General features: G+C 48.8%; 3 protein-coding genes across 3 annotated transcripts; all 3 read right to left on the reverse strand.

The window, feature by feature from the left end:
- Nucleotides 1–1,246: 1,246 nt before the first annotated feature.
- On the reverse strand, nucleotides 1,247–8,487 carry LOC120709285 (non-specific phospholipase C2-like). Its single transcript, XM_039994866.1, has 4 exons — nucleotides 7,838–8,487; nucleotides 4,664–5,181; nucleotides 4,326–4,552; nucleotides 1,247–1,492 (listed from the first exon to the last, which is right to left on the reverse strand). Exons 1-4 carry the CDS (start codon nucleotides 8,425–8,427, stop codon nucleotides 1,247–1,249), a joined length of 1,581 nt encoding a protein of 526 aa, XP_039850800.1. The 5' UTR covers nucleotides 8,428–8,487.
- A 3,206-nt stretch (nucleotides 8,488–11,693) lies between these two features.
- Nucleotides 11,694–12,745, reverse strand: LOC120709286 (probable calcium-binding protein CML31). Its single transcript, XM_039994867.1, has one exon. It carries the CDS (start codon nucleotides 12,389–12,391, stop codon nucleotides 11,909–11,911), a length of 483 nt encoding a protein of 160 aa, XP_039850801.1. The 5' UTR covers nucleotides 12,392–12,745; the 3' UTR covers nucleotides 11,694–11,908.
- A 2,356-nt stretch (nucleotides 12,746–15,101) lies between these two features.
- LOC120710840 (putative calcium-binding protein CML23) lies at nucleotides 15,102–15,539 on the reverse strand. Its single transcript, XM_039996407.1, has one exon. The coding sequence runs from the start codon at nucleotides 15,537–15,539 to the stop codon at nucleotides 15,102–15,104; it is 438 nt and encodes a 145-aa protein (XP_039852341.1).
- Between the last annotated feature and the right edge of the window lie 657 nt (nucleotides 15,540–16,196).

The following is a 16,196-nucleotide window of genomic DNA, read 5'->3' on the forward strand; positions in this document are numbered from 1 at the left end:
TCTGGTACCGCGCTGTACTACCAGCTGCGCGCTGGAGGCGGGCCGCATGGTCTCTTGGGCAGCAGCAGCAGCAGGCGCACCAGTACAAGCAGGAATTCGACGTCAGAAAATACATAGGAAGATCGACAATAAGATACGGCCAGATAAGGTAGCGTATAAACTTTGGATTCCACAGTTGACACTAAAGCACGAACGTTGTTTTGATCGAGGAGCCGTTGCAACGCTGACAGCAAAATTCATACAGGAAGCAAGAAGAAAAATAGAACAAAATTAGCTGCCAAAAGAATGGAAAACCTTCCTTGATCTCCCTTCCTTCGAGATCCAACATACGGGTTCTTTTGGACCAACACAAAAGCTTTAATTTTTACAGAAATTCAACAGTTGTTATACAAATTCAGCGGAATTAGCTAGTTCATCCATTAGAGGATGAATATTTTGTATCCTATGGGCACAACTTATATAACACACTATGTACATGAGTATTTGCCTCCAGATATATTAATAAGACATGCAAGTTACTTCACTTGGGCCTCAAATTTTGATCTCTGTCTGATAGAAAACAAAAAGAATCATAATTAAGAATCCATTTTTATAATGTTAGCACGAGTCTCTTTTATAAACCATTGAAAAATTAAGCACTCATATTAGATATTTCAGGCGTATCATTAGTTATGAATCAAAAAAATATACACAAATTGGAGTAAAAAGCTTTTAGTTACATATTCTGTAATGAAAAAGAAAGGAAAAGTAACTTCCTATATAATGTATATTAATCATAAGTTACTTTCTGTGTCATGTAAATTAGGAAGAGTTACTTCCTGTAATGTGAAAATAGTCGTAAGTTACTTACTCTATCATGTTTCAAAATAGGGATAAAGTTACTTTCAATCTTATGTATTGATTGATAAGGTATTTCGTGTTCCAAATCAGGACAAGCTACTTTATGTCTCATGGAATTCATTGATAAGTTAATTCCTGAGGAGTTTCAAATAAGGGAGAAGTTACTTCTTATCTGATGTAAATCAATGTTTAGTTACCTCCGATATACTAGCACTCTTTGATATGCTTTTTTAATTTCTTGTCACACTCTTTGATTTGATACATAGTCAATTTAATCGAACCCTCTTCGATTTGATATATCAGCGTCCATCAAATCGTCGAACCCTCTTTGATTTGATATATAGTCAATTTAATTTACACTCCAGTATATTTGTTCTTTTTAATTTTTTTGTCACACTATGTCAGTCTATGGACGTTCAATCCCAGTGGTGAGGGATGGCCTCATCTTGACGATCTGCTCATCGTCGACGCCCATCCGCTTGGCCGACATGCCGGCCTCGAAGAAGCGCTTCACGGAGCCCCGCATGTAGGCGATGCCTTCCCTGACGTTCATCCTGTCCTGGATCCTGTCCTGCAGGCTGGTGAGCTCATAGTCCCCGTTGAGCACCGACGCGAGCTGGATGATCTCCTGCTGGAACTCGCTCGGCTTGGCCTCCTCGTTCGCGTCCGTCTGCCTGATCCTGGTCGGCATCGGGAGCTGCTCCGGACAGTCCGTCCGGGGCTCGGTCCTTGTCTGCACGACACTCTCGAAGGTGCCTGCCCACGCGTCCCTTTTCATCAGCAAATCTTGCGGCAGGTCGAAGAGCTTCACCGTGGCAGGGATCGACGAGTGCTCGTACTGCGACGTTGGCGTCGGTCCATTAGGCCCATGGATAACAAGTCTTACTGTTGCCAACGAATGATGTGTAACCATCTACACCTTGGCACTTGTAGTCACTCAGGTTCATATATGTTTTCACTATCTCCTCACAGGACAAACAGTAGGTGGATGTGCTGTAGTCAGCATGCAAATCTAGCGTGGGGGCAGGGGCGCTAGCAGGTGCGATTATATGTCGCTTTCGGGTGATGGTTTCGCAAACTATCACCTAAAGCGGACAACTATAGTGTGCATAATATTTTGGGCTGTAATTAGGTTCAATTATTGAGACTGACTATTTCCACAAACTATAAAGAGATTCTACGCATGTAGATATGGACAAATAGAGTGACGTTACTCCCACGCACGTAGATTCTAAAATTAAAAAAGTCATAAGTACTAAATTGAGCATCAAAATTAAATTTGGATTGCACCATAATTTTTTTATGGTAAGATCTTCAAAATAAGACCACACTTGTCTATGTTTGTACGATATTTTAAAAAAGTTTTTTTTATAAATTTTCAGTAACTAAATTCAGCTACTAGGAACAAATATTTTAATAACACAAATAAATGATTATTTGTTGTGAACAAAAAAATAATCATATTGAACAAATAATAATGTACAATGAATAAAATATTATATACACACGAACATTTGATTGTATAGGATAAGTATTGAAAAATGAATATCACGAACAAATAAGTTAACATCATGGAACAATTTAGTCTACAAAACAAACAAATAATTTGACATAACAAACAATTTAGTTATACAAAATATAAATATAGATAAGAAGGAAACTAAATAAAAGAGAATGAGCTAAAGGAAGAAAAAGGAAAGAAAACACGAGAGGAATGATTGCATGTGCAACTGCAGTGTTGTAGTAAGCATGCATGCGCATGCGGCAGTAAGCACAAAAACCATGCGGCAGGGCACAAAAGCGCATGTAGCAGGAGCACAAAAGCGAAACATGCATGCGCATGCAGCAAGAGCACAGAGCCCATGCGCTCTAGCGTGTGGGCCTGTGTCTAACGCAAAAACAGAAACAGCCCAATTAAAAAATTAACTGACCACAAGCCGCTTGAGGCGATGAAAACGTAGCGATGTATAGTCGTGGCGGGCGCCAGCCCCCCTATGTTCGAAAACTAATGGATCATGAGCTGGAGGAGGATGAGAACAAAGGAAGAAGAAGATAAAAAAAGAGAGAGAAATGTAAGGGAGAAAGAAGAGGAGAGCTTCCCAACCACCGAAGGGCAGGGGCACTAGTCCCCCTATATCCGGAAACTATTGGATCATGAGCTGAGGATGAGAAGAAGAAAAAAGAGAGGAATGTAGAGGAGAAAGAAGAGGAGAGCCTCTACCACCGAAGGCTACATCCGCCACTACTTGTAGTTGATCAACTTTGTGACTTGCTCGAAGAAGAAGAAACTGATGCGCCAAAGACGATAACTCCTGCTTCCTTGTTACACCCGAAGAGGAAACCAAAGATAATATCCTGCTCATCCCCGATGTTAAGGTTATCCCATACCACTTTGCCAGCCGTGTATGCTCACACGTTTCCAAAGGACATCCCTAAAGGCAAGTATCCTCGGCATTGTGAGTCCCGGCAAGAAGTCTGCGGGTTTGCAGGAGGCAAGGGGTAGTGCCGCGCGATGCGATATGGAGTTTCTATTCTCTAATTCACCCGATCCGATAGTATCCATTTTTGGAACATCCAGTGCCAAAAGTCACTGAATGGGTAAGTCACCAATCCAATCCCTTTGACAAATCGGGTGTCATATTAGATAACATATTATATATATATATATATATATATATATATATATATATATATATATATATATATATATATAGAAATATCATAGAATAGACATATAGATTTTTTGGTTGGGAAATTCGAATGAATCTTTGAATGAAAAAGGAGCAAAGAATGACAAAAGATGTGACTCTACTAATCTTCACTCTTGTGGTTTCCTCGATTTCTGTTTTCTTATTCGGGATCTTGCTTTTCATGATTCTCATCTCTGCAACTCGCGATTTTCGTGAAAGATACACGAGACCCACTCCGCTCCACCGACTGGCACTACTAGAGAATTGGTCATCGCAAACGGGCTATCACCGCCGGTTCAACACGAACCGGCGGTGATGAGGTATCACCGCCGGGTCTAGACCAAGTGGTCGTAGTGGCCGTTGGAACCGGCAGTGATGCTTCCTATCACCACCGGTTCGTGGTACGAACCGTTGGTGATGGCCTGCGAGCGCATCACCGCCGGCTTGTAACACGAACCGGCGGTGCTATGAACCATCACCAACGGTTCGTATTACGAACCGACGGTGATCTGTCTTCCTATCTCCTTAGATTTTTTTCGTGCGTCCTTATCCTATCTCCCCACCGATGCCCCTCAGAACCTTCTTCTCTTCTCATCCCCATCTCCAACCCCCTGCCCCCCCTTCTCCTTCCCGTCCCCGTCGGCGCGCGCAGCAGTGGAGGCGCGGGCAGCGGCAGCGGCGGCATGGGCTCGGCGGCGCGCGCAGTAGTGGAGGCACGGGTAGCGGCAGCGGCGTGGGCTCAACAGTGCGAGTAGCGGCTGTGGCGGCGTGGGCTGCGGGGGCGCGCAGCTTGGCCTCCTCATTTGCCTCCGTCTGCCGAATCCTCGTCGGCATCGGGAGCTGCTCCGGGCAGTCCGTCCGGGGCTCCGTCCTTGTCTGCAGGATGCTCTCGAAGGTGCCTGCCCACGCGTCCCTTTTCGTCAGGAAATCTTGCGGCAGGTCGAAGAGCTTCTTCACCGTGGCAGGGATCGACGAGTGCTCGTACTGCGACGTTGGCGTCGGTCCATTCGGCCCATGGATAACTGATGGCACGAATTGAAGCAACAAAAAGAAACTAGTAGTTAGTGATACATCATGAATAATCAAGTACGCCGTTCATGAGTGCATAAATGTTGCTTGCAGTAGAGTAGTACCTGTTCCCTTTTCGATCCATGGGGAGATGAGGATGGCCGGGACTCGCACTCCCAGGCGGTCGAATGTGAAGTTGTAGGGCGGCGGTCCGACGATGCCGTCGGGGCTGGGGACGCCATGGACGGGCGTGGGGACGTGGTCGAAGAAGCCGCCGTGCTCGTCGTAGGTGAGGACCATGAGCGTCTGGTTCCACTGCGGGCTGGCGCGCAGGGTCTCGTAGATGTCCTTGACGAACATCTGGCCCTGGTAGACGTCGTGGGAGGGGTGGTCGTCGTTGGCGGGGTCGAGCTTGGAGTCGAGGTAGTGCTGCTCGATGACGGCGTAGTTGGGGAGGGAGCCCCGGCGGGCGTGGTCGCGGAAGGTCGGGTGGAAGGGGTGGAAGTCGAGCAGGTACTTGAGCTTGCGCAGGTTGCGGTAGAAGAGCACCGCCGGCACGTCCTGGAAGTAGACGCCGAACGACAGCCCCGCGTCGTGGATGTTGTCGAAGATGGTCTGCTGAGGGTACCCCTCGGCCAGCAGCCTGCATCATTAATTAGTACTATATTGATCATCACATCACATCACAGCTCAAGTTCATCACTCATGGTTAGTAATTACGAGCCTGATGACAAACAGTTTTTTTTTTTTTTGAGAAACCGGGTGATAACAAACAGTTAACACATCCTCCTCTCTGGCTCTGCAAAAGAACAACAGTACTCCAACACATAGAAAGATTGGGCCTAATGTCCTGGTGCTATATGGGCCTCCTCTAGTACGTAAGTATGATGGCTGACCTGTTTGCCATTTTCAATTGGCGTAATTAAGGCCCAACTATCCAGTCCAGTGAGGCAGGCAGGTATCAATGCTTGCTTAGCTGCTAAGCTTAGCTTCACTGTTTCACACGCCCATCTGCCTTTTGGTACGATGGAACCTCTTTTCTTTTGTTGAATGGAACCTTAAAGAAGAGTAGCCCAATTTTTTTTCTTTTTTGGCCGGAGAAGCAACCAAGTAGAATCTAGATGATGATGATGATGATAGCACATCATAGTTCATCTTTTTAGGAGAAAAAAGATCGAGATCAAATTAATCTAATGACCCAATGAAGGTACCTCGCACCTAGGTGACAACCAGCGGTATTGTTTTTCATTCACACCAAATTAGCGCCAGCCACTAGCCAACACTATTTTTCTCTCACAACAAATTAACATCAGCCAGCCGAACCAAACGTAGCGGTAGTAGTACATAGTGTCATTATTTTCCTCTCCGATCTCCGCAGACCGCAGCGGTCAAGTAGCTAGTCAAGTGCACAGCATACGCTGCCGACAAGTGAGCATGTTGTCGCTGCATACAGTACGCTGGAATTAATATTATAAGCATCAAATTATATTCTCACTTGGCCCCAAAGCACAGCACGAACCGACATAACACAGGTCGTTCTCGTGGTGCTCCATCAGCAGCTCATCCACTGCAGACCACGGAGATCCACAGTAAGTACACTCTACAGTACTCTGTGTGTCTGAGTGCATCCAAATTTGAAGGTCCAGCATGCATCAAAAGGGAAGCTAGGTGGGGACTCCCTCTCGAGAGGTCGCGTGCGCGCCACCACCATCAGTACCTTTTTTGCTTTCACATGGACGGTGGTGGATCGGGACAGCCTTAATTAATCATCTCTGATGAATAACCAGTAATCATTTCCCGGGGCAGGGCACACTAGCTAATCTCTGAGTGTTTGTCGATGGATGGGGGACAAATTAAAAACAACGCCCTGGCCCGCACAAAAATTAAAGTTGATTGCTATCTGCTGGGCCCGCTGGCTAATCACAGCCGGACGCGTGTGGTTAATTAGCTTATCAAAAGCATAGGGTCATCATCATGTCAGTGGTGAGACGAGGCTGGTGATGGGTGTTTTGCTTTGTATACTAGTAGTTATTAGGCGCCACTAGTAGTAGTGCACCGTGAAGAAGGATGCCAGTTTATCAGAAATTTTAATTTCCTTGAGGGTCGTCGGCCTTCTTCTGAACCCGAACGTGGGAGTATACTAGTACATACGAAGAAGCAAAGAAATGAATCTAAAAAAAAAGAAGCAAAGAAATGTGTTTGTCAGTTTGCAGACGATCGAGTTGTGCAAGCCAACGGATGGGTTCGATCAAGTTGTCACTCATCGGGCAGGAATTCTCATATACTCCAGTATCTACGTGCAGACAAGAGGCAACCGTGATCTGATAGGCGCTGTTGGATTGCGGTCCTACTACACTACATACAAGGATAGCCTTTGCTTGCTTGCTGGCCAAATTCTGAACGTACGCTACCTCGCCATGTACTAGGAGTAGAGTTGGACTGACTAAAGATTCTAACGTGTTCTGGCCTTCTAAAGAGTTTGGGCAGGAATCTCCATACTATATATAGGCCGGCGTGTGCAGCACCGACTATGAAGCGGCGCGGCGTCACCTAACAAATTTTAAAGAAACTGATGACTGCGGCGGCTGTTTTTTGAACATTGTAGTATATGTACGCTAGCTACTTCACATTATTAGTTACTATATATTGGCGCCTGCTTCTGACTATTATATACGTAACGCAACTAGACAGTTTAACACATTTGACTCTTGAAACTTTTTTTTAAGGTTATGTACGTTGCATCATCTATTTCGTTTGTTATGGGTACGTACTCTGCCAAAACAAGACAGATAGATGCTGCAAGTCAACGATATCAAGATGAAAAGAAAATCTTCATATACTATACCCTACAGATATTTCTAACTGAAGAAATATCCAGGAGTATACTACGACTTGTGTGCGTGGTACCACTCCTAGTACATTGCAATTCTAAACGGGTCCAAGTATAGTAACTAATAATACTAATAGGGGAGGCCATTAATGTGATTATCCAGTGAGCAAACAGCTTTGACACTTCCTACCAATTAAGCCGCCAGTATCCATGAATAGGAAAAGCCAGGCAAGCCAAGGTTGGCAACCAACCCCTGTGCCTGTGGGCCTGTGGCTGCATGTCTGGATGGCACGGACTGATAGCTCAGGTACGGTTCACACGCAACGAATAATGCAGGAGCCAGCAAAAATATGAAAGAGATAGAAATCCATGGACACAGATACGTACTGCTACTGCGTGCTATCAACAATGCAATTAATTAACTCCTCGAAATTAAAAGAAGAAGAAGAAGAAGACCAACTGTACGTACTGCGGGTTGTTGCTGGTGGCACCGCCGGAGGTGCCGGAGTGGACGAACAGCCGGTTGGGCTGCGTGGAGGAGGGCACGGAGGCGAACCAGCGGTCGCAGACGGCGAACTGGGCGACGAGCTCGCGGTAGACGGCGACGCTGTCGGGGGCGAAGCCGTGCATGACGGCGTCGGTCATGTTGCCGCCCAGCGAGCGCGCCTGCTGCACGAAGCCGTCCATCCGGGCGGGGCCGGACGCGTCGTCGGAGCCGAAGATCTGCTGCCGGATCTCCTGGAACGAGTGCCCCGGGTCCGGGTCCACGTACTGCGCCCCCTCCCCGAAGTAGACGCGCCCCGCCGCCGGGTCCGTCGTGTTCACCGGGTTCCACTCGCCGCCCGTCACGCCGTCGATCTCCGGGTTCAGCCGCTTCATCCACCCCAGCATGTGGTCGAACGAACGGTTCTCCATCACCACCACCACCACCGTCTTGATCGGGCCACCCGCCTGCAGGCACGGCGGCGCGGCGAGGAGGACGAGGACGAGGAGCACGGCCGCCGGTAGCCTCGGCCGCCGGCCGGCGCTGCACATGCGGCGGAGGCGGACCGCCGCCATTGTTGTTGTTGTTGTTCCCTCGACCTGCGACTGTGGGTGCGCCCGCCCCGCAGTAGATTGGTGTGGGCGTGTGGCCGGGGATCGAGTAGCTCGCCCGTGATGGACCGACCCTGTGGCGGTGCTGGCGTGGCGTTTTATTGGGTGCCCAGTGGGGGTGGTGACGGTTGTCCTGTTGTGGTTGTGGACGGGCATACGGTCATGGACAGGGTCCACAGCTATGGATGATGGTCACACCACCCAAGCACACCGAGCCGAGCTTACACAAAATTTCAAAGGCAAATATACAAATATATAAATTCAATGTTTCCAGATGTTTTGTAAAATGAAATCTGACTAGATCTTAGTAGTCAATAAATAAAGCATTAACTATTTGTGAGCTGGCCGGTATCAGAAACATGATGCATGCTAGTAGCATTTAATTCTAGCAGAATCAGAGATGGTACGTCCAATCTTTATGAAGCTGTTTTTATAATTAATTAGAATTCCTCCCGTATACGTTCCGTGGTTGGAGAATGACGTACGGTGTATACTTTGGCTACAGCGGTGTATGAACCATGTCCACGGTGCAGCGCTCAGGTTTGTAGGTGGTCTGTTTCGTGGGACTAGTGGGAACATGTTCGCCGGCGCCGCTCTCCATCGTCATCATATCTGTGTAGCCAGAGCAGCAGCCATGCAATTGCAATGCACCCGTGTGCCGATGCCGCCGCAGCACTTGGTCCGGTTCGTTGGAATCCATCCGAAAGCACCGTCCGGCCGTGCAAAAAAAAAACAAAAAGGTATATAATGAAGAGCCGGCCTATTTTTACCAAGGATCGGAGCTAGTGATTGGGTGTGGCAATATAATGGAGCTGCAATGATTTGTAGTAGATGGTGTTTAGGTGACGCATGATCGGTAGTTGATTCTCTTGTGAAATAACAGATAACTAACCCGTGGTGCGTGATCATTGCTCGTAAAAGAAGATGAGATGATTAGGCTCTTTATTAGACGTTGCGTATTTAATTTAATTTTGCCAGGTTCCCATATCCTATCCATGTCAAATGATTGTAGAGGTCAAGATCAGAGCAGCATGCTTGCGTACAGATAACGAGATTCATGGTGAAGATGCCTTCCGTGTGCGTCGATCAGCCGCTGTCGGAATTAATGACAATTAGGCTCGGGTTCCTTAGCTTGCTGGCGACGATCTCTCTCGTATCCTTTTCTGACTTCATTTTTTTTTCTCATGCACCCAAGCGCGGGTGCGTAGCTATCAGCAGAAATGACACGTCCGATCCAGGCGCCCATCATATCGTTATCCCCCCTCCCGGCCGGGCCGGCACCGGCAGCCGCTTTGTTTACTTGAGTTGATCGATGGATGATGGGCATACACTTGCTTCAGTGCTCGGCAAGTCTGATATGCAAACGCAATGCAGCATGTCTGAATGTCTAATCTTCATTCAGGGCGCAATGCAGAGAAGAATTCTTTTCAAAAAAAAAAATGCAGTCCCTCTGTATGCTTGGTCGCGTGGCAGTACTGCTCTGTATTCTTGTAGCTGTGAGGGAGCAGGCGCAGCAGCCTGCAGTGCAGGAGGAGCAGGGGATGGGTAGCAGTAGCACAGCGCATGCAGAGTTTGTAGCTGTGACAGCCCGTGGCCAGTTGGGCCGGGCTGAAGTCGAGTACTGTAGCTCCGGCACAGTGTTCCCAATTTAGTTCCATACGGGAAACTGAACGCGAGCAAGACCAACTTAAATAGCCGGATCGCGTGACAGCCCGTGGCCAGTTGGGCTGGGCTGAAGTCGAGTACTGTAGCTCCGGCACAGTGTTCCCAATTTAGTTCCATACGGGAATCCATACGGGAAACCGAACGCGAGCAAGACCAGCTTAAATAGCCGAATCGCGGGAAGCTAATAATTCCGGCTGCAGCCTTTTGCGCGAAGCGAGGACGAAAGCGCAAGAGAGTTATTTAGCAGGTGTGGTTTACTCAAAAATGTAGAGTAGATCTTAACCGTTATCCCGGGCCGGGTCTTTACAGGGGTATCAGAGCCATACTCTCGCCGTTCACGCCACGTACGGGCAGAAGTGCGCGTACATGAGCACGTCGGCGCGTGAGAACACAGATGCCAACAGCATGTGGACGGACACACATGGGCTGCTGGCAGTGAACCCACGGGCGTGGCACATGGGATCGTAGCACTAGACGTATGGGACGTGGCCCAAGAGAGGGGATCTTGCTCTTTTGTCCCGTATGGGTAAGCTGGTTCGATGTCTCGACGAGGACGTCGAGTCCTCAACGGGGGTGACTGTGACAGCCTGTGGCCAGTTGGGCCGGGCTGAAGTCGAGTACTGTAGCATGGATACTGTAGCGCGAAAAATACTGTAGCTCCGGCACAGTGTTCCCAGTTTAGTCCCATACGGGAAACCGAACGCGAGCAAGACCAGCTTAAATAGCCGGATCGCGGGAAGCTAATAATTCCGGCTGCAGCCTTTTGCGCGAAGCGAGGATGAAAGCGCAAGAGAGTTATTTAGCAGGTGTGGTTTACTCAAAAATGTAGAGTAGATCTTAACCGTTATCCCGGGCCGGGTCGTTACAGTAGCTTTCCCAGCGCTCAACGTACGTCATCCCAATCGTGTAATGGTCTGTTCCCACTTATTATTATTATTATTATCAATGATAGTCAAAGGAGCATGACAAACGCGATCATGATTTATATAGATGCTGCAATAAATCTAAGTGCCAAGAGTACAGTATAATGCACGTACTCCTCCACTAGACAAAAGTGTTTAATATGTTCCCACTCACGATCCATCATAGTGAGCCATCCCATCGTTATCGGGATCTTTGCATAAAGAGGGCCATGGTGTGGCCACCACAATACTGTACATCGAAAGATAGATGGCAGGCAGGTAGGCAGGCAGGGCGCCGTGTTTCAGGATTTGGGCACGTCCGCACGTCTCTACGGAGGTCCACACCACACGTCTGCCGTTGCTGGACCGGATTCCCGTCTCCACCACGCCCAGCCCACTGATACGCCAAATTACGAGCGTTAAACGTCACAGGCCGCGCACAAGGGTTTCGGCCTATTTTCCATTTGGGCCCCGTCACGAGCTGCCGTTGCTGAATAAACGAATATGCTAGTATTATCTTTTTTCTTTTCTCAGACTGTTGACCAGACCGAGCATCAGACAGAACAGAAGTGTTCAAATGCGCAATAAAGTAATGGACAATACAACTCTGACTTAATGATCCTACATGTGATTTGAAGTTTGACCTTTCAAGGATAAACATAATGGACATTTAATTTCCTTTGTGATTATTCAGTCAAGTAATAACGAACAATAATTCAATTTCTGCTGAATAAACGAATATGCACAGACACAGTGCCAGATTTATTAACCATATATATACCAAATGAAATTGAATGAATGGATGGGATATGTATATGAACAAATCCTAGAGCAATGAAGCGGCGCATGCAAGCACAATCTATACATGTATCTGTGTTTCATGCGGCGTTCATCATGATCTTGAACTCGTCGAAGCTGAGGACGCCGTCGCCGTCGAGGTCGAACCTGCAGATCATGGCGCGGCAGTCGTCGATCTCCTGGTGCGCGCCGAGCCTGCTGAGCATCCGCTTGAGGCTGGTGGGGGTGATGCAGCCCTGGCCCTCCATCTCGTACATGCCGAACGCCTGGCGGAGCCCCCGGTGGCGCTCCTCCTCCCCGACCTCGGCGTGCACCAGCCGCGCGAACTCGGCCGCGTCAAGCAGCCCGTCGCCGTCCGCGTCCACCGAGGCAACCAGCGCCTCCGCGTCCTCCGCCGACACGTCCTCGCCAAGCGTCGCCTTCATGCACAGCCGCAGCTCCGCCGCCGAGATCCGGCCGTCGCCGTCCTTGTCGAACGCGGCGAACAGGGCACCCAGCTCGCTGCTGCTGCTGCTGCTTCTGCTGCTGGTGGTGGGGGCAGAAGACGACGACGCGACAACCATCCTCGATCGGTCTGCTTCGCCTTCGAGGTACCTAATCGATAATATATGAATTGGTATGATCGCCGGCCGGCGGTGAGCTTGATCGAGCTCGCTAGCAGAGATAGATGTCTGATCGATGATGTGTCTCAGATCAAGTGGTCTTATGCTGCTCTTCTTCTTGCTTGGATATGGATTGCTGCTGCGACGTTTGCGGCCGTGGCCCTTTGGTTATATACTGGAACTGGACGACGCCCTCCTCTAGTAGATAGATAGTAGATGACATGAGGCCGGGTGCGCGGTCATTGGTGAGACGCGCATTTTGGAAGCTTCACGGCATGGCGGGGAGGACGCGACGCGATCGACAAGCAGGCTTGCAGGCAGGTCGTCGTCGCTGCCGTGCCGTGCGGCAGCTTGGACCAACCACCTTCTTCAATACTACTACTCGCCTAGTGGACTGAAAAAACAATATGGATACTAGCAGGGGCAGGGGCAGGTCGCGCGAAAGAAACTCCACCTTGGAAATTCCGTGGCGTCGGAAAGGATGTTTCAGCGTGGCGGCCGCGGGTGGTTTCGGTCTTGTTCTGGAAGTTGTGGATTAGATTCCGCGCGGGCAATGCAGAGGAAGAAGCCGGGCATCTTCCGACTCGGACCGGACGTTGCCGCCTGCCGTGTTCTCCGGTCCGACTTGGCCAACTTCACGCAGCATTGCATGGTTATCCTACCTGGTATGCCATTGGTCGGCAGCGACGGCGCTGCGCGTCCCTTCTCTGTTTCTCACGTCACCGTCATCGTCGTACGGTGTCCGTGCGGCGCTTCTATTTTGGTATCTTTTAACAAACAAAACAATGTACACGACTTTCATTGGAAATGGCAAACGGGAATGCGATCCTTACGCGTTGCAAGCGTTTGAAACTTTGAGCACTACAACTAGTAGTAGTTTAACGCTTGTAATTCAGTTTGTAATTTACGTTCAACGTTTCGTCGTGGATTCACAAACTTTTCACTTGTAAAACTCGGCAACCGGGATTACTGCCATAAACTAGTAGCCTGCATATTTCAAAAGCAGGCCTCCGCGGAGGTACGGTGAAGTTCCATAAAATTCAAGATTCGGTAGGCAGCTCTCATGCCCACGTTGACGATGACGTCACCTGCCGAATTCTCAACTCGGAACCGGTTGCTTTTGCATTGCGCCTGCCGATCGAATTCAGACTCGCGCAGGTTGCTTTACTTGAATGCTTTTGTCATTCGTTCGTTTCCACGGAACTTTAGTCATGTCATATCAAATGAGAATTTTATCATTTACGAGTATTAAATAAAATTTAATTATAATTTTTTTCACGGATGAATGCTAAATTCGCGAGACGAATCTAATGAGCCAAATTAATCCTTAATTGCTACAGTGATGGTGCAGTAAACATCCGTTGATCATGAATTAATTGCTCCCGTTATATTCATCTCGCGAATTAGTCCCGAAGTTCTGCAATTAGATTTTATTTAATACTTCTAAATAAGAAAATTCTCTTTAATATGACAAAACTAAAGTTTAAACTTCCAGAAACGAACAACACGTTTCGAAACCTGGCTGTCCGAATTCAGCGGTGTACGTATGATGAGTGTTGGGGACGCCACCTTCGGACATTTAGCCTTGGGACCAAGAGTAAATGGCGAAGGCAGGAGGGCGTAGGTCCACGGGGAACGTCGAATGCACGCTTCGCGGAGCGTTGCACGCACCCAAAAGTTGAGGTCGTGATCTTCTCGAGGGAAGATTGCGGCCTCGACAGGCTACTGTTGAGACACCGCCTTCGGACCTTCGACCTTGGGACGAAGAGTATATATAGGGTGAAGACAGGAGAACGTAGGACAGCAGAGAACGTCGACGACGTGCTTCACAGAGCGTTGCACATATCGAAAAGTTGAGGTTGCGATCTTCCTAAGGGAAGACCATGGCTCCTCGAGGGGCTACCGTTGGGACACCACCTTCGTACCTTCGGCCTCGGGATTGCTCGGCGAAGACAGGAGAGCGTAGGCCAGCGAGGAACATCAACAGCGAGATCTCGGGTCTTTCGGCTGTGGTCCCAAGGCCCAGGGGTTGAAGGCGGAGACCGAGGAAGGAGCATGTCAGCGAGCTTCGGTTGGGGATGCCATCGGCAGAGGATCAAAGCCGCAAGAGAATGGTGATGTCATGAATGTGGGCCAAGCTGTAAAAAGTGGCGGACCGGAAGTGTAATTACCTGTCCCAGGAATATTCGGGGAATCTAGTTGTTGAGGGTTATAAAGGTGTAAATAGCGGTTAGAGTAGAGGAACAGTCGCCTATAAATACTCATGTAATGGTAGCAAATGAGAATGGGACACCAGTCCGAAAAGCGATTGCTAGTTGTTGTTCTCTGCCGTGTTCTTGAGGCGTCAGCCAAAGCTGTCGTAGTATCCGGCCGTTCTGGAGGCAATCTCCACTAACAACGATGATGATGGTAGCCACACTGGAACGTTGCTGCTGCTGACTACGACATTCGCATACGCATTGGCAAACAGACAAGTGCACTACTATCCATTCGACCATTCCGAGAATGAATTTACAGTGACCACTCACATTCAAACAACACATGAATTACAGCTTCAACGTTACTTAAATCATAATTCAGGAATTCAGGATTAAGTAACAACCAAAAAAATAAATGCTAAATCAGAAGCAATTTGAACTAGTAGCATCATCTGCTGCCTGCCATCTCAGCCTCAGCTCATCATCATGGTCTTGAACTCGTCGAAGCTGAGCACGCCATCCCCATCAAGGTCGAACCTGCAGATCATCACCTGGCACTCGGCGATGTCCCGGTGCGCGCCCAGCTTGGCCAGCATCACCTTCAGGCTCAGCGCCGTGATGCACCCGCTGCCCTCCATCTCGTACATCCCGAACGCCTCCCTGAGCCACCTGCACCTGTCATCCTCGGCCTCCACCACATTCCCCGCCAGCCTCACGAACTCCTCCTCGTCCAGCAGCCCGTCGCCGTCCACGTCCGCCGACGCCATCACCGCCCTCACCTCCTCGGCCGGCATGTCCTCGCCGGTCGCCGCCTTCATGCAGAGCCGCAGCTCCGCGGCGGAGATCTTGCCGTCGCCGTCCTGATCGAAGGACGCGAACACGCGCCTCAACTCACCTGACGCCGTAACCATGCTGCCGGCCGTTCACCGCAAAGATACGCTTGGACTTTGGAGCGACCTGTCCTTGGTTGTTGTTTGGTTGACACTTCGACTTGTTGAATGTCTGTAACTGGTGCTGTGGCTGGGAGACCATTTGCAACAGTATTTATAGTTGAGGTAATCAGCTAACTGGGGCCGCTTAGAGTATGCTCAGCAGTTAGCATCACGTACCTTTCCAAGGGAATAACTAAAAAGAAGAACAATTTTTGACTGGAAAAGTGGGTGGCGGTTTTCAATTGCACGGGTGTGTTGAACAGATTGGAGTCCTTTGTCTTTGGTCCAACAACAAACTGACTGAACTTCCTTTTTTTTTTTTTTTGAGGAACATTGGCAGGTCCTCTGCCTTTTCATTATAGTAGGGAGCATAAACAAAATACAGTGAAAGTTCCTGATAACACGAGGCCAGGGTGCTCTGACTGAACTTCTTGCATGCCGTATGTGACTGGCGTCTCAAGTTTATTGTGATGTGGCGTTCGTTCTACCTCCTCTGCACTTCCCTCGTGTGCAGCAGCAATCGCAGTGCAGAAAAAAAAAAGAATGATGTTTCATTTACATCAGTATTGTCTAGTTGTCTGTAACTCTGTAAGATTGCAGCCCTCCTGTTTCAGGAAAAAAAGGGAGGACAGATTC

Source organism: Panicum virgatum, chromosome 5K (genome assembly GCF_016808335.1).
Source record: "Panicum virgatum strain AP13 chromosome 5K, P.virgatum_v5, whole genome shotgun sequence".
In the NCBI taxonomy this organism is placed as follows: Eukaryota; Viridiplantae; Streptophyta; class Magnoliopsida; order Poales; family Poaceae; genus Panicum; species Panicum virgatum.